This window comes from Callionymus lyra, chromosome 19 (assembly GCF_982586985.1).
Source record: "Callionymus lyra chromosome 19, fCalLyr1.hap1.1, whole genome shotgun sequence".
Taxonomy (NCBI): domain Eukaryota; kingdom Metazoa; phylum Chordata; class Actinopteri; order Syngnathiformes; family Callionymidae; genus Callionymus; species Callionymus lyra.
The window spans coordinates 9181926-9199778 of record NC_141836.1 but is presented as its reverse complement, the minus strand read 5'-3'; the positions used below and the strand labels follow the sequence as shown (position 1 = coordinate 9199778).

The 17853-nt window shown below is 43.5% G+C and overlaps 5 protein-coding genes across 5 annotated transcripts; 3 read left to right on the top strand and 2 right to left on the bottom strand.

The window, feature by feature from the left end:
* Positions 1-2716: 2716 nt before the first annotated feature.
* cebpb (CCAAT enhancer binding protein beta) lies at positions 2717-3870 on the bottom strand. Its single transcript, XM_087782094.1, has one exon. It carries the CDS (start codon positions 3729-3731, stop codon positions 2901-2903), a length of 831 nt encoding a protein of 276 aa, XP_087638220.1. The 5' UTR covers positions 3732-3870; the 3' UTR covers positions 2717-2900.
* A 1136-nt stretch (positions 3871-5006) lies between these two features.
* Positions 5007-10097, top strand: peds1b (plasmanylethanolamine desaturase 1b). Its single transcript, XM_087780951.1, has 6 exons — positions 5007-5149; positions 6636-6755; positions 6830-6921; positions 6982-7126; positions 7187-7399; positions 8424-10097. Exons 1-6 carry the CDS (start codon positions 5020-5022, stop codon positions 8543-8545), a joined length of 822 nt encoding a protein of 273 aa, XP_087637077.1. The 5' UTR covers positions 5007-5019; the 3' UTR covers positions 8546-10097.
* Positions 7348-11562, bottom strand: rad51c (RAD51 paralog C). The gene is made up of 5 exons (XM_087780950.1): positions 11391-11562; positions 10963-11197; positions 10691-10907; positions 10160-10635; positions 7348-7487 (listed from the first exon to the last, which is right to left on the bottom strand). The coding sequence occupies exons 1-5, from the start codon at positions 11542-11544 to the stop codon at positions 7391-7393; spliced, it is 1179 nt and encodes a 392-aa protein (XP_087637076.1). The 5' UTR covers positions 11545-11562; the 3' UTR covers positions 7348-7390.
* A 212-nt stretch (positions 11563-11774) lies between these two features.
* abt1 (activator of basal transcription 1) lies at positions 11775-13390 on the top strand. Its single transcript, XM_087780949.1, has 5 exons — positions 11775-11853; positions 11974-12532; positions 12597-12772; positions 12883-13059; positions 13152-13390. The coding sequence occupies exons 2-5, from the start codon at positions 11983-11985 to the stop codon at positions 13329-13331; spliced, it is 1083 nt and encodes a 360-aa protein (XP_087637075.1). The 5' UTR covers positions 11775-11853; positions 11974-11982; the 3' UTR covers positions 13332-13390.
* A 1202-nt stretch (positions 13391-14592) lies between these two features.
* Positions 14593-17243, top strand: pcsk1nl (proprotein convertase subtilisin/kexin type 1 inhibitor, like). Its single transcript, XM_087780948.1, has 4 exons — positions 14593-14726; positions 15108-15360; positions 16247-16562; positions 16628-17243. Exons 1-4 carry the CDS (start codon positions 14673-14675, stop codon positions 16965-16967), a joined length of 963 nt encoding a protein of 320 aa, XP_087637074.1. The 5' UTR covers positions 14593-14672; the 3' UTR covers positions 16968-17243.
* Positions 17244-17853: the final 610 nt, after the last annotated feature.

Here is a 17853-nt window from a genome sequence, read left to right as displayed (position 1 = left end):
AAGCAAGATAACTTAATCAAGTTATATTAAGATTGAAACTATTAATAATAAGTAAACTATTATTAATAAATATAAATAAAAAAAACATTTTGATTAGTTCTAGTCCGACCATCAAATGTGGCCCCCAGGTTGCACTTTGCACATGTATTTACAATCTTAAGCACAGTTATGATTTTTAATTTTTAATCCAGATCCATCTATATCGTTTCGAAACGACAAGCCGATTTGGTTGCCGTCATCTTGATGTTAAATGGGGGACACCCTGGAAAGGTGGCCAGTCCATCACAGGACAACCAAACAAACACACTATGCTGTGCTACGTCCATCTATACTAATTGTACAGTAAAATAAACAGCAGGGAAAATGAAAAAAGGAAACTCACCGAGATGATTGATCCACCATTTTGACATTCCACTAACTTTAGACCCAGCAGGAACCAGGTGAACACCTCTTTAAAGACGCCCGACAAACTTTCTGTAAACACAAATAAACCGTTGTTATGTTGTTTTGTTGTGAAGACATGTGACTCAAGGCCCCGTTCTTTCCAGATTACGGGTTCTTTAGGTCAAGACTGTAAATCAAACCAAAACAAAAGCTTAGACAATTAATGAAATTGGCTTCAATTAAAGATGGTTTGTGGTTGAAGAAGGCCAACTCATGTAAAACCACAGAAAAGTTTTGTGCTGAAATTCATTTTTGTGTAAAGTCACCGAGGCCCTGACCTAGTCTGGTTGACTAAAACCAAAAGGAGAAGTTCAAGATCGAAATTTAGACCCAAAGTTCCAGTAAATTCATCATAAGAAACTTCCAGTTTGAATCGTGACTTCCTATCTTCCCGTCAAGACACCCAGGAGCACGTCGTCCCAAACACCTGATCGTTGATAAGAACTTTGTTTTCTCAAGAAAAGAAACGGTGAAAAGATCAAAAGCGTGTGTGTGCAACTTGAAGTGATGATGCAGTTTCCCAACAACAGATCCACGAGCATGACTCACAACTGTCCCCATCGAATAGCAGAAGTGAACAAAATGGGTGTCGAAATTTGCGGTTGACGAAGAAGTGGATCTTCTTCAGGGACAGTTACTGGAGGTCAGACCTCGTCCTTTTCCCGTCACCGCCCGACGTCGGGCCCATTTCCCGCAACGCCCCGCCAAGACGTCCGGCAAAAAAACTGGTGACCGGTGCGTGAAAAAACGTATACCAATGTCACACGTTAAAGGAACGTTTTTAGGAGGAAGCGGGATGAAAAGTGTCTAAGCCAGCGATAATCATTGGAGATGATTTTTTCAAAAGGTCTCACGCCGCTAAGCGGGAGCTGAGAAGACAGTCGAGTCGAGGAGGGAACAGAATCCTCCAGATGAAGGGAAATTGAAGGAGGCATGAAGCGCTCAAGGGGGCTCCACTCTTTTTTTCACTTTGTGCGTTGCATCAGTTCATCTGCGCGTCTAGAGTGTGTTCATTTGCGTGTACGTGTGTAGGAGGATGTTACTCAGCACTTACCGAATGTTGAAACATTCCTGACAGTCAAACTGTTTTTTTGTTTTTTTTATCCTAACCCCTGATGCAACCGTGTGATGGTCCAGAGTGTACATGTACACGCCTGTTCTCAGGGACGTGTTGTTTTTTTAAACTGAGATACTTGCATTACTAGGATTTAATAAAGTGCTCTCTTATCTTAGATGGATGGATGGCCGAAGAAAAAAAAGAAGAAAAAAAAGGGGAATTTTAAAATTCTTCGGTTTGTATGTGTTACTGATACGAAAGGTCAAAGGTGAAATGCAGGTGATCCAACTGGTTATTGGTAACTACGAAAAAGGTCAAACAATATCCAATTGTAGGCTTTAAAACAAAAGAGAGTTTTTTTTTAAGTGGATTCATTAAATTCAGGTAAGTAAGTAAGTAAGTAATTTTTATTTATATAGTGCTTTTCCAGACCAGGGTCACAAAGCGCTTAAACAATCCAAACAATATTCAATAAAGTATATATTTTAAAGGTCAAGATAAAAACTGATAACACAACAGGAGTTCCAGAAAATCAAGGAAAAGCCTGAACAAATAAAAACGTCTTAAGATGAACTTTATGTTTATATGTACCTAAATCAAGTACATCAGTACTACTATTACGATCAAGCTTATGTGTATGTGTGTGTAATTATCAGATAATACAGGGTAACAAAAAATACATCATTTTATAACGCTAAAAAAATTCTTGTACAAATAAATCATCATGCAGATTTTTTAAAAGGGGGGGGGGGGGGGGGGGGGGGGGGGGTCACCAAAAATGGATTCCTGGTTCTGGCAAACACACCAGATTTTAAGAGCCAGGATCAGACCAGGACCGGGTCTGTGACCTAACCTGGTTACTGATTAACACCCAACAACCTTGAACCCACCCTGCACACACACACACACACACACACACACACACGCACACACATTCACACTCAGAGGTCAGTGGACTCATTCTGTTGACAGTGTGTAGATAAAGAGACCAATCTGGACCCAATCTGACCCCCTTTCTGTCTGCACGCTGATGTCAGCAGTGCTGGACCCGTGGACCGGGCTCTGGACACAAGAATCACTAAAGAATACCAGGAGTGATCCAAATATGTTGCTGTGATTGAATATTTCACGAGGTGTAAGTGTCGCACTGGAGGGCGAGAAGATGGGTGCAAAAAGGATTTCATCATCAGGAGGCGAAATGAACACATGACAGAGTTTAAAGTAAAATAAAAGATTTATTTTTTATTAAATAATTATTTCTCCTCCAGCAGAGTTGCCGACAGTTGCATCATCACACTGCAGCAGAATCACAAAAACACGGTTCTGATCCACCTCCAGTGTCCCTGCAGTCATGAAAAAGCACACGGCCCACATTCAAGAAGTCCTGGCCCGGTTTTCCCTAACAATGTCCAGTGGCTGACAGCAGGTTCCGTAAGGTGGTCAGTTCCCTGCTCAGCTGCTCGACCCGCTTCTGCAGCCTCTCGTTCTCAGCAGCCAGTTCCAGAACTTTGTGCTGCGTCTCCAAGTTCCGCATCTTGGCTTTATCCCGACTTTTCCGAACCGCCTCGTTATTCCTCTGCCTCCGGACCCGGTACTCCTCACTGTCCTTGTCCAGGCGCTTCTTGGACTTCCCGCCGGACCCCTTCCCCCCGTGGGAGGGCGAGCGTCTGCCGTTCTGGGGCGCGGGGGTTCCGGGCGGGCTGGAGCAGGTGGAGGACGCGGTGGAGATGTTGCCCACGCTCCCGCTGGTGGACTGGTACTGGAGGTACGACCTCATGTCGAACCCGGACGAGCTGCTCTCCATCTCGTGCGGGTGCGTGTGGTCCCGGTCCTCGGGTCTGTAGCGTCTCTGGAGGTGATCTGAACCCAGGTCGCCGCGCACCACCAGGAGGTCCTCCCGGTTCTCCGGCGGGTACCCCAGGTGGTACTGGTCCCGGGTGTCCCGCGGGACGTCGCGCGGGTTCGCCTCCGGCTCGTTGAACAGCGCAAAGTTCTTGTAGTTCGGCAGAGAAGAAAGTCTCCTGGTCTTGCTGTCCACCAGCAACTCTGAGAACACGTCCCCCGGTTGCGTCTGCGCCTGGTCCGGGTAGACCCCGAAGTCACTGGTTCTCTCCCGGTCCTCGACGCCCACCTCCGTCATGGAGCCGCCGAACCGCCAGAACGGACCGACCCCGATTTCTCTACCTCGGATCGCGAAGCTGCCGTCGTCGTAGAAACCGGCCACTTCCATCTGAAGACCCCCTGGGTCACCGGAGCGAGGGGGGCGGGGAGGTGACAGCTCAGGGTGTTTTTCTTTGGGGTATGAGGTTCACAGACCACCTGCAGGGGTGGTGGGCTTGTCTGGACTCTGACAGAACTTCCTGTCGTTAGGATTTTATCCACGAGGGGCGGGGCTTAACTGGGCAGGTGTGTTCGTGACGTGTGGTGCGTAAATGGAAAATAACTTGAGGCCCAGTCGGTCCAGATTCGAATTCTCTGGAACCACGTAATCTGAGTCAGTCACTTAAAAGAAACAATCTGGGCGAATCTTTAAATTCCGTTGCTGTCAAATGAACTCAAGCAGTAAAATCTTGATCGATGATCGGTTTTAGTTGAAGATCTCTAGATTCAATTGTGACAATATATATATTTTACAAGTTAAATCTGTGTATAAAGCAGAAGCCTATGGAAGTATATATACACAAACATTACTCAACACTTAATTTATCATTTTTTTGTCTTTTAGTCGTTTTTTTTAAATGTTTTTTGAGCTATTTCATCATTTTTTAACTGAAATCTCTACATTGAAAAGTTAGAATCGAAAATTTAAAGTTAGATTTTCTCATTCAGATAGTTAAAAATGTTAAAAAATCAAATATTTAAAAAAGCAATAATAAAGCAAGGCCGAGGTTTTAAAATTCCAACGATAAAGAAACATATAATCTTGCCTTTTTAAAAATGAGTGTCAAAATGGGGGGACAATTTTTGGGTGACATATGTTGTTAAAACCAAAGCAGTTATATAATAACTGAGTATAATAATGTCGTTTGAATTTGAACAAATACACACTTTAACGATAGTTTAGTGCGTAAAAAACGTTTGTTTTTTTTACGATTGGATTTGGTTTTAATGTAATATTAATTTGATACTCGAGTTAGTTGACCTAACTATTTTTCAAGAGTTTGATGTTGAAAAAAAAAAAGAACAAAAATATTTTAATGAAAATAAACGAAAAGATAATCAGTGTTCCGTTTTGCACCAGCGCGCCCTCTACCGATACAAAATAATTACTGCATATCAAATAATAAACGTTTCAATTTTTAAATAATTAGTTTTAAGTTTAATATGTAGCAAAAAAAAAGCAGTCAGAGAAAGTGGAGACGGTTTTCACAATATCCTCACAAACACTAACTTAAATCACAGTATTGTTTTGTTAAATCAAAAAAAGACATCTGATTGGCCGAGAAGCCTCCGCCGATGTGACGTCACTGTTGGCGGAAGCGTGGGCTACGACGCGAAAGGGGGCGTGGCCCACAGGAATGGCGATCGACGGCGGGTGTGGACCGGAGAGCCCGGAGAAACCAGAGCCCCAGGGGCCGGGTCGGGGCGCCGCCCGATGGGGTCCACAGCACGCCGGAGCCCGCGAGCTGGCGGACCTCTACTCCCCGGGTGAGGAGACTCTTCGACGAGCCGGTTCCGTTCGGAGAGAAGGGCAGCCGGATTTGTTACGACACCAGCCGCCTGGAGCTAGCTATAGCAGCACCGGGTGCACGCACATTTAAACGGTTCCGAAGTTGAAGCGAGGCGACACCCGGGTGTTTCACACTTAAAAGTCTTGAAAAAGTCTTCATTTTTTTTCTCCTCCGGTGATGACGTCAGAGCAGAGACACCCGGTGCTAACGTAGCCGCGGATGCTAACCTGAGGTCACGTGACACTGACTATCTGTCACTCAGGCTGATAACAACAACTCGATGAGACAAGAACTGTCAAAGATAAAAAAGCAACATCACCCGATAAACTCCTTTCGAGGCTCAAAATCATTTGCTCACAAATCTCAGCAGTCACGTGACAACGTTTGTTGTTGACCACATGACCTGAGGGTTCAGACACTTGAGGGGTTTGTTCTGGACTCTAGTCTGGTCAGGCTTCTTTTTTTGTTGTTGACTTGACTCCTTCTAGAGGGGCGCTGTAGGAGGGTTCAATGTGGTCACTAATGGGAAGTCATGGGGGAAACAATAATAAAATAGTTGGGAAGTGAAATTTGTTGTCGAGCCAAAATGGACGCAACATATTTTCTTGACCTTAAAAAGATCCTCAAAAACACGGGTGGGCGATTAAATCTCCTCAGGGGCCACAATATATATAAGTAAGTAAGTCATTTTTATTTGTATGGCGATTTTCCAGACCAGGGTCACAAAGCGCTTAAACAATCAAAACAATATTCAATAAAGTATATACTTTAAAGATCAAGATAAAACTGATAACACAACAGGAGTTCCAGAAAATCAAGGAAAAGCCTGAACAAATAAAAACGTCTTAAGATGTATATTAAAAAACAAAGCATATACCATTTTTTTTCTCTTAAATGTGATCTTAATATTAAATAACGTTATTTTTAAGGGCAATAAATATCCACAAAAAGGATGAAGAAAAAAGGGGAAATGGTCATAAACGAAGAACTTTTGAGTTGATACAATAATAATGTTCTACTCACACACCCCCACATTAGGACCACATATATAATGCAGTCAAAGGGCCACACTTGGGGCTCAATAATGTTCATAAGGACAAAAACATGTGACGATAATATCAATACAATCTATTTCAAAATACATTTCAAGGCTCATGAAAGTTGCAAAGATGGAGAAAAGAGACGATGTAAGCCTATGACTGACATTATAAAGGAGCAGATTAAACTAAAGTTCTACTACAACATTCAGACCCAGAAGTTGTGCGACCAGTTATAGGTTTCCTCAAACCTGCTTTTCCAGGTGTGTGTGTTTGCAGAAGCAGGTCATGCTTTTTGCCTTTTGATGTTATTTGCACATTTTTTTCCTGATCTCTGCCACCGACACACGCATTAAAAAATCATCTTCACACTTAAATGTGCAACTTCTTCAGATGTTTGTGTGACACTAACCGTTTGTGTCGCAGGTAAACGACTCCAGGAGTGGGTCAGCGTGCTGCTCTGCTTCTCGCTCATGGCCTTTAACTTCTTTCACCTTCTTGCCAACTTCCACTTCGGACACTTCTGGAGCGTCGTGATCGGGACCGGTGGGTTTCCGACTCTTCTCCGGCGTCTGGAACGTCGTCTTAAACTCCTTCTTTTTTTTCTTCCTCTGCTTCAGTGATGGGGATCCTCACGGCGGACTTCACATCGGGACTGGTCCACTGGGGCGCCGACACCTGGGGCTCCGTGGATCTCCCCATCGTCGGGAAGGTCAGAGGTCGAATCCCGCTCTGTGAAGCGACGTTTTTTTAACGTGACGTGTGATCGCAGGCCTTTATTCGTCCGTTCCGAGAGCACCACATCGACCCGACCGCCATCACTCGCCACGACTTCATCGAGACCAACGGAGACAACTGCATGCTCACCATCGTCCCCCTCGCCAACATGGCGTACAACTTCATGACCCTGACCCCAGGTGAGTCTCCCCTGCAGACACAATAAAATACAGAATACTGACGACTCTTCCCCCTTCAAGCCGAGGTGTACCGACTCTTCCCCTGGTACTGCTTCCTGTTCGCTCTGGCCATCTTCGTGACTCTGACCAACCAAATCCACAAGTGGTCTCACACCTACTTTGGTCTACCTGGCTGGGTGGTCTTCCTTCAGAAGTGTCACGTCATCCTGCCCCGCAAACACCACCGGATCCACCACGTGTCCCCGCACGAGACCTACTTCTGCATCACCACAGGTGGGTTTTCATGTCCCTCGGAGGGTTTTGATCGGCGACGAAAGAGGTCGAGTCACAGGAAGTAGTTCGAGGCGTTTCCCCTCGAGATCTAGGAATAACATTGTTGATCATTTCTCTGGTTCTGGTTAAATCTGTCTACAGAGCAGAAGCCTATGGTAGTAATCAGTGCTACTGGATATATTTTAATGTTGAATATTGTTTTATTTTTACCAACTTTTTATTGGAATGTAGTTTTAAAAAAATTAATACACACACACAGTGTTTTTAATTATTAAATTCAATTATTTGTATATTTAAAGGTTGAATATGTTTAGTTTTTTTTTTTAATAATTGAATCAATAAAGTGATTTTTTTTTCTAAATTAATGATACATTAAAATACATGATATTTCAAAAATATATTTTTAAAAGTTTAGTTTGAAGCCTTTTAATAATGAAATATAAAAATGATGGCACCATTATACCAACGTTTCTATAGTGGATTTAAAAGCTCTGAATTAAGCAAATGTATTTTTCAATTATTGGTATTAGATATGGGGAAAAAATAATTTTGAAAATATTTACTTTTTAAAATTCAAGAATTGTCCAAAATAAAATAAGAAATCAGTGCTTAAAAAACAATGTTTCAGTAACAAATTTAAAGATTAAACATTTGAAATGTTGATAGTTTGATGGCAATTTCGACTCTTTCGCCACACATCCATCTGTGACCTATAGGGGGCAGTAATGCAAAATACTCCCTTCTGCAATAAATTGAAGCATGAGGCGATTTTTGGTATTAAGTCAGTTATAAATAGACATTTTTTACAGTTAAATATTATCTTTACTTGCATGAAATGTTAAGTAATGTCAGCCCGGAGTGATTTGGCATTAAAATCTACTTAAACAAGTGGTTTTTAATTCAGGAAGTAGGAGGGGTCCCCAGGGAGTCGCCTTCACAGTTTCTGCTGACTGTACTGAAGCTATTTCAAGCCAGAAGGTTGTGTGAGGTCAGTCTGTCAACCCTAACCCATGATGTGTCCTAGGCTGGCTCAACTACCCGCTGGAGCGACTGGGCTTCTGGAAGAACCTGGAGGATCTGATCCAGAGCGTGACGGGGGAGAAGCCGCGAGCAGACGACCTGCGCTGGGCCCAGAAGACCAACTGACCTCCTCGGACCCCCCACCCTCCTCATCCTCCTCCGCTGACCACGGCTCCACTCGCTCTGCCTCAGACTGACGGTCTCACTCGTTTAATCGACACTCATTGTATTCGCTTCAGCCTTCACTGACCCGCCGCCATCTTAACCGGTTCAACTGCGAGGTGTCTTACTGTCGAGTCGGCGTCACCGCGGCAAACGAACCGAACCCCCTTCTACGGGCACCAGCCGGGTGACTTGTTAAAAAGGGCTTCACTCGTCTAGAAGATTCTGTCGATTTCAATTGATCTATGCAGACAAAAAGAATCACCTCGTCCCCCACTCACAGACAATAATGGAGCTTTGAAATCGTGGCGAGGGTCTGGACTTTCTTTCTTTCTTTTTTTTTTTACAAAAGCCAAATTCCAGCCTTTCATACTTGACGATGTCATCGGTGATCAGCTCGTAGTCTAGACCTTTAGGGCAACAGAAGCGCCTTCGCTGCCGCAGAACCGCTCGTCATTCGTCGTCGTGTATTCAAGTCTTAAATAAGTCACGGTTGTAAAGTGATGGTTCGTTTGAAAAAGAAAACAAAAAAAAAAAAAAAGATTTCGGGAGAAAAGAGTTGTACTTGGATTCAACTTCATCAGGACCTTTACGGATGTAGTTGCTACGCCAGGTTAGGTTTAAGAGATGCTGCTGCTTCATGTTCCCCCTCCTCGGTTCTGGCACTTCATGGTTATTATACACGAGAAAATATTTAGGTGGGACTTGTAAGGAAATGCATCAGTGCCGTGGAATATTGAATTTAAAATGTTGAAATTATTTTTCTATTGAAATGTTTTTTAAGCGACAAATTATCCGTTTAATTTAATACAATAATTGTATATTGAATTTCTTTTTCTATGTAATTGAAGTTTGAATATTTTCAAAATTAAAGATTTTATAGATTCATTTTCTAATTCCAATCATTCAAAAATAGATTTTCAAGGTAAATATTCTCTTAATTCGTAGCATTTAAATTCAATATAAAAATGTACAATATCAAACATTTTTTCATTCATTTTGAGAATTGCCTATTTTTTTAATTTAATTATAAAAAAATAAAACGTTCAATTAGTGAATTGTTTTAAAATAATTAAATGCTTAAAGAACCAAAAACTTTTCAAAAAAAAACGTTCAAATCAACCAAACAATATTCCAACGGCACTGATATACGTCCATAGACTAGATGGTGTTTCCTTCTTACTATATAACAGGGTTAGAGGCAATTTGGAGAAGTTTTCCAACCTGTATATTCACGAGGTGATAATGATCTTAATTGAGAAGCTGATTCTCTTCGGGCGTCACCTGGAACGAAGCCTTCAGGTGCGTCACGTCTGCCTACATCCTCGCCCTTCGCAGTGGATTCGATCCGCGCCGGTCAGACGACCCCGACGGACACCAGCGTGTGGATGTGGTTACCATGGTTACGTGTAATATCATGTGATGCCTTAATGCCTTCAGTCGTCTCACGAGACGGAAGATTCAAAATGTAAGTTAACATGTTTGTAATATTTAACTAATAAATGCTTGAAAAGTTTGTCGACTCCTCTTATAAAAAAATATATATTTTATTTTGTAAACATTTAACTTCATACTGACTTGTCTCCAACCGCCGACTCGTCAGTTCTTTGCCTCTTGCTCGGTTGATCCGATTGGTCAACGTCTCTGAACCCGTCCAAGACGATCTGGTACTGGACGGTGGCGTCCATGTGTCCCGGGGATTTAAAAATGGACGCCAGGCGCCGCGACCCCTCCCATGTTAAAACGAGTCTGATGGTGGCGGCGTGACCCCAGTTCTCCCCGAGCGCCGGGACCACCTGCGCCTGGCCTCTCTGCATCCGCGTGGTCATCTGGTTGGTCATCACCACGGCAACGTTGCGTTCGATCGCCATGGCGACGAGCCGTTGCGCCAGGCCGTTGAGGAGGCGGCACCGTTGCGACAGGTCGTCGAAGTTCTGACGGAAGGGGAAAGCCACGCTGTCGATCAAGAGCAGCCGGACCCTCTGGTGCTGGGACAGGAAGTCGGGGAGTAAGTAGGACTCGGCGATGAGTTCCACGTAGTCATGGCAACGCACCTGCAGACACAACTCTGATCAACATCATGACCACTATGAAGAACCAGGGACTTACGAGGAAAACGTTGGACAGGATGCTTTCCACGGTGAAAGTCGCCATGGCGTCCTTCTGCTCGGCGTCTTCGGCGAGGAGGGAACAATGACGGACGGCGGCCGCCGCCAAATCCTTCAGCCGCTGCGTCATGAAGCCCCCCTCGGTGTCCACATACACCGCCTGACCGCCCAGACCCCCGAAGCACTCGGGCACCTGGACGTCCACCGCCAACTGCAAACTGATACGTCGTCGACTCAGTACCTTTACGTCACGCGTCCCTAGAGGGGACTCACCACAGTTGGGTTTTTCCTACTCCGGGTACTCCGCAGATTTCCGTGGTCTTCCCGACGGGGATCCCTCCTCCCAGAGCGGAGTCCAGTTCAGAGCAGAAGGTGATGATGCTTCTGAACTCCTCCTCCTTCTGCAGGAGCTCCAGAGCTGTCACTCCAGCAGACCCTTCTTTCTCATCATCCTCCCATCGGACTGTTTGTAACACGTCTAGCGCCTCCTCCTGGGACAACCCGGCCTCTGCACAAGCGACAGATTTCTAAGCCACAACCAATGCATTTTTCACTCAAGCATTTTTAGTTTACACAAGATCATTGCAGACCAAATAATTGACTTCAAAGTTGGTTATAGTTAAGTCTTGTAGTGGAAAACTAATCCAGCAACAGGTGAGCGTTAAGGAAAAACAGAGCAACGGTGACCGGAAGTGACATACCTTGACTGAGTTGCAACTGTGTGCATGAGAGAAGATCTGCGCTGGACCTGTAGCCGGCCTGGACTAGTTTGCTTCTGACTCCTAAACCGAGTGGGAGACTGGACACAGACCTCTCCATGCTCACACTTAAAAAAAAAAGGATAAAACAACTCATGAAATGCCTGGCGACGGCACTTCCGGTTTAATTTATTCAGAATAAATATATACCATTAGCCATACATTGTTTATATTTTAGCGAATTTACATCAGTTACCTACTTTAGTTATATATAATTAATGAAAGTAAAAAAAATCCACAATTGTGGTTTGGAAAACATGTATGTCATGACAGAAAAATTTACAGAACACTATTCTGAAAATCAACCGGAAGCGGTGCATTGTACCCCGGAAACGGACCATGTTGTAACACGTGAAAAACGGAGGTTTTTATTATTATTATGATTTCTCTATATCTGTTCTAAAAGGTATATATCTCAAGTTATCTTTTGAATGTATTTGGTTTGTTTTTTAATATTATTCGTACGTGATGGTTGCGATTAGTTCCAAATGTGAATGACTTTGGTGTCCGTGTTTATGTTTTCTAGTTTGTTACGATGGAGACGAATTCAGAAGAGAAGAGTTTTGCTGAAGGAGGAGATGAACACGAAATCGAAGAAGATGAACGTGGGGTGGAAGAAGACGATCAAGAGATTGAAACGGGGGGAAATGAACACGAGGAAGAAGAAGATAAACAGGAGATAGAAGGTGAAAATGAACAAGAGATAGAAGGTGAAGATGAACAAGAGGAAGAAGAAGATGACCAAGAGGTTGAAGAAGGTAAACGGGAGATAGAAGGTGAAAATGAACAAGAGATAGAAGGTGAAGATGAACAAGAGGAAGAAGAAGATGACCAAGAGGTTGAAGAAGGTAACAATGATATTCAAGGAGAAGAAGAGGATGAAAATGAAGAACTAAGAGACATCAAAGAAAGCAAGGCTGGTGGTGACAATATCAAGAAGAAAGTAAAAGGCAAAGCTGCTGACAAAAAGTGTATTCCTGGGATCATATACATAGGCCACGTTCCTCCGAGGCTCCGTCCCAAACATATGAGGAACATGTTGTCGGCGTACGGAGAAATCGGACGCATCTTCCTGCAGCCTGAAGGTGTCGTATTGACTTTAAAGTTGTTTCTTTTAACTCGATGAGAGTCTAACTAATGTGGATGTAGACCGTCAGCTGAGGGCGAGGAAGAAGAAGTCCGGCATGAGGCGGTGCGACTTCACGGAGGGCTGGGTGGAGTACAGGGACAAGCGCATAGCCAAGAGGGTGGCGCTGTCTCTTCACAACACGCCGATGGCCAACAAAAAGGGACAGCGATTTGCTGCAGACCTCTGGAGCATGAAGGTAACAAAAAAACATCTGGCGTATGGATTAAAACTGCCTTATAATTAAGATAAAAGGCGACTTAAATTGGCTAATTCATCAAGTAATAATGTGTGTGTTTGTGTGTGTAGTACCTGCACAGGTTCCAGTGGACTCACCTCAGCGAGCGACTCTCTTATGAAATGTCGGTCCTTAAGCAGCGACTCAGAACGGAAGTCTCTCAGGCAAAGAAGGAGACCAACTTCTTCATGGAAAACATCGACAAAAGTGCTCACATGGAGCGTAAAAGAAAGAGAGATGGAACACAGGTCAGACTCCACCCCCTACACACACACACACACACACACACACACAGCTGCACCAGATGTGTAGAACTCAGTCAAACTCTTTTACGCTGCAGGAAGAAGAAAAGAAGTGGGACTTCACCCAGAGACAGACGGAAGAGGAGATCCAGTCCAAGAAGAAGAAGAAGGATTCTGGTGCGCAGAAGCGTCTGGATAATTCCCGTCACATCCAGGAGAAGAGCCGATCGAACGTCTCCTTGCTTGCTAAGATTTTTAACTCCAGTCCAGCAGAGTGAAGGACACGCCCCCTTTTCTATAGACCGTTGATCATGTGTAAATATGAATAAAATGTAAAATGAGGAAACAAAGATGTGTGTTAAGCTATTATAATGGGTTGCATCTGCCAAGGAGAGTCTGTTGAGATTTTTTTTCTTTGGACCAGTTGTATGAATGTAATCTGAATGGATTTTGGTGAGAGGATGGATTGTTCAAAAGGGAAAGAAGGATGGCATCATGTAATCCAATCCTAATTTTAATCTGGATCAAATCCTTAGTTTGTGTTGCTGGATCTGGATAACATTGATTTATAAAACAGAAAATTGGAAGGAAATGTAGCAAATTTTTTTAAATTTAAATAATTAACAATAATAATAATAACAATAAAGCAAAGAAATTTCAGGATTAGATATTGAGAATCTTTTTAAAATATACACAATGTGTTTTTATGTTTATTTGTAATGGCTCGGAGGAGTGGCCATAAAAGAAAACACAAATATAATTGGTTGTTAATGTTATTTTTGTGTTTTAGAACATCTGTAATTCAGATTTGGCTATCTTAAAAGCTTTGTATCTGGATCAGGGAGATCTAATCCCATGTTGCTTTTGTGATAGAAGTAAAACATTTTTCCTGATCCTAGAAAGCAGACCCATGACATGATCTGTACAGTGTCGCTACAGCTCACAGTTAAAAAGAAGACTTCTTTGCCATTTGAGATTACATTTAAGATAAAACTCAACAAAGAAACAACATTTAAAAAAAGGAAAATTACAACTGGGTCAAGGAAAAGCTTTTCAGAGTTTAAATACATTAAAACAATCTGCAAATATTTTTATTTATATATATGTATATATATTTAAATAAATAATGGTTACCAATTTCAAACTAATGTATTCTCTTTTTCAAAATATGTTCACATTTTAAGACTTTAATACCAATTAAGGCCTTTTGAAAGATTAATTTAATGTATTTTAAGCATTTTTTAGGGATACATGGTAACCCTGCTGGAGTAAGTCATTGGGCCTCTTTGCTCTGGCTGCTGCCCCCACGATGGAACGTCAGATAAAGAGCTGGATGTGGGATCAACATGTCAATAGCTACTAACTAGTTCAACACGTTATTATTTTTAAAATAATGTAAGAATTAATGATGGTTTTGAATTAAATGTTATCCTCCATCATCATTTGTCTCCCTGGTCTGACTGTCGTGTTCCACACACCTGATGTCGTGCTGGTCAGTCATAAAACACACACACACAAACGGTTACACAACTCTCTCCTCCCACTTCCTCCCTCCGTCCCCCTCCTCCCTACCTCTTCATTTCATCATCACATCGGATCGGGAGTGGGGGTGCAGCAGGATGGCGTCTCTCTGTGTCCTGCTCTTCAGCACTGCTGTGATCCATGTCGCTCAGGTTTGTTTCACGCCCTCGTCGTCGTCGTGTCGTCGCCGGAACCGCATCGTTTGTGTTTTTATTTTCATGATCGGTGTCGTGACCTTCTGTTGTGACTGGACTTGATTGACGTGAATGTTTGTGTTTGTTTGTTTGCGTGTTAGCGTGCTTGTGTTGACTGGTGTGCGACTGTGTGTGTGTGTGTGTGTGTGTGTGCAGCTGGTGACGCAGTAAACCTGATGCCTCAGCCGCCGGTCACTATAGTGACGGAGGCGGTCGCTGTGGCAACAGGCTGCTGATGTTCCTGATCTTGTTATAGGATGTAGAAGACGTTGTTGTGACGATGCAGACAGGTTGAGGTGGTGAGCCTCACCCCCCCCCCCCCCTCCCTCCCTCTGTCAGTCTCTACCTGTAGCTCGAGGTGGTGGGAGTGGCCTGGACATCTCAGTGGGCGGGACCAGACACCAGCTCAGGGACCCTCACCAACTGCTGCCCTACGAGAACCGGATGATGTCCTACCCGGCGCTGCTGGACGAGGCCGGGCAAAACGACCTGTACTACGACGCCGACGGCTGGAGGGGGCGGGGCTTGGAGCAGGCTCTTCAGAGGTTGCTGGAGAAAGACCGGAGGCGGAGTCTGGAACAGGAGCAGACAGGTGTGAGATTTAGCATCTCCTGGAACCTTTGCCGCAATACAATTTGAGTCGGGTCCGCCAAGTGATATTATGTGGCCCGCTTAAGTATCCAGATAGTACCAGGGTTGTTAAGAAATATCAGTACACCAACTGGTTTTTATTTCAATTAAGTCTGTTGAAATTAAAAAGCTACAACTAAACTTCTGGCCACTAGATGGCAGCAGTCATTACGTCCTCCGCAACTAAAGGAACAATGAAATCCCGGCGATGACTGAGGACAAGAGGATACAGTTGACTTCAGTTCCTTAAAATTCGGAAGTTTGGTCATATTTTGGTTTGAAAACAAATGAAAGCAGTTACGACTTCATCAAGAGTCATGTGGTCTGTAAATCCTGCAACACTAAAGTCAAGTACTCGACAATACTACAAATGTATCCTTGTTACTACAGTATCACTATATATCATATCGTTGCCCCTGTGTCATGATATGTATTGTATTGCCAGATTCTGGTCAATACACATCCTGAGATATCATGGTATAAATGTTACCAATTAAAGGCGGGGTAGATGTTCTTCAAAACGTTATTAGCAAGACCTATTTTTTATCGAAAGTACAACCTTTAATGTTCAGAATGAGTCATAATTGAGTTTCATTGATATATCGCCAGCCAATAATTTCAAACGGTACACTTAAATGATCGGACAATTGGTTTAACAGTACTGTACGTTCCATAAGTGACTAAAATGTGACTAAAAGCAAACTTGAAAATATTTATTTTATTTCCATTTAGTGAACCTTTTTAAATTTCTGTTTTAACCATTTGTTGTTTCGGTGCATGATTGAATCAAATTGTGGCTCCAGCTGTGATTGAGTTCAACACTAATAAGGTGAAGTTTGTCTCCCCAGCGTACCTGGCGGCTCTACTTCGTCTCCTGGATCAGGCCCAGCGGGCAGGAGTGGTGGACGTGGAGGAGGACGAGGAGGACCAGGGACCGGCCGATGACTTCAAAGCCACCGTCTACTCGGACTACGATGAGACAGGCCGGGTGCGGAGGATGGAGAGACCCGTCCCGGCATGGTGGGGGCTCATGGATCCACGATTGGTCCGGGAGCTGCTGGAGTCCAGGGTGGACCAGCCTCACAGGGTGGAGTCACAGAGGATGCAGATGACGGAGGCAGACCGGAGGGATCTCTCAGGAGTGGACGAGCAGGAGGTTCTGAGGTGACTGGACTTCCATCTGGTCCCAGTTAGAGAGTATGGAGTTGATAACAAATGTCCCTCCGCAGACGCCTGGCCGCAGAGATCCTGTCCAATCCTGGCGACGTCACATCAGCACTGACCAATCGCAGGAGGCGGGATCTGTCCGAGACCGGGGCTGGCCAGCGGAGACGCCGGCGGTCTCTCGACGACGCGGGACCCCCCGCCCCGAGTGAAGCCCCTGCACTGCTGCGGGTCAAGAGGGTGGAGGAGGACGAGCTGCAGCCTCCGACCGGGCTGCAGAGGATGAAGCGCCTGGAGTCCATGGCCGCCATCGCCGCCTTGGAAGAGCTGCACCAGGGAAGTCAGCGGCGCCGGCGGAGAGACGTCCAGCGGTATCTTCCTCCTCGAATATTAATGAGGGGGTGAAGGCAACAACAAAAAAAAAAGCCAATCATCGCAAAATCAAATATGTTAAGACAAAGTATTGAGTTGAAAGACTCTCATCGTCTATGTTTGTTTGCTTGTTTGTGTCGTAACTAACCAGCAGGGGGGGCACTGTGACACTGTAGAGGCCCCTGACTCTTTGTGTGGCTCAAAGATGGCCGGAGCCGTGGCCATGGTAACCAAAACGATTTCTGTTGTTATCCTCGTCTCAGCTTGTAAATCGTGGTTCTGAAATAAAATAAAATACAGCAAACTCTCCACTGCAATGATCAAGCGAAAAACAAAGCTACAACTGCATCATCATCAAAGGAACTTTCACTTTTAATACCTCAATACTTTCAAATTATGATAATGATAATAATATAATATTTTTGGCATCTTAAATTCGCATTAAAATATTGTCAAATAAATAAAAGGCTTAACAAATAGATAGTTGTTAGTTAATAGTTAATTTTATTTTCTATTACAATATTTTTATAACTAGTATTTTTCAAATGTCAATAATTTATTTTTATAGTTTATTTTAACCCCATATTTATCCAAACTGTAATGAAAAGATCGGTTTAAAGTCACTATTATCTCAAATCGAAGTTATAAAGAGAGAAAACAGCTACAATTCTGTAACAATTTTCGACAAGTTATTATGTCTAAATAAACAAACACAATTAAAAAATAAACATACAAACACGTAGATAGTAAGGTAGTGCACAGAAAAAACGTTTAGTATTTATGCAACTTACCTTTCAAATGTTGAGTAATGTTGATTCACCTCCATTTCCGACAAAAGTACTTATAGTACTTATAAAAAGATGCTAAGATGCTAAGTCAGCGTGAGGTACAATCAACGCTGATTGGCCGATTTTCTTAG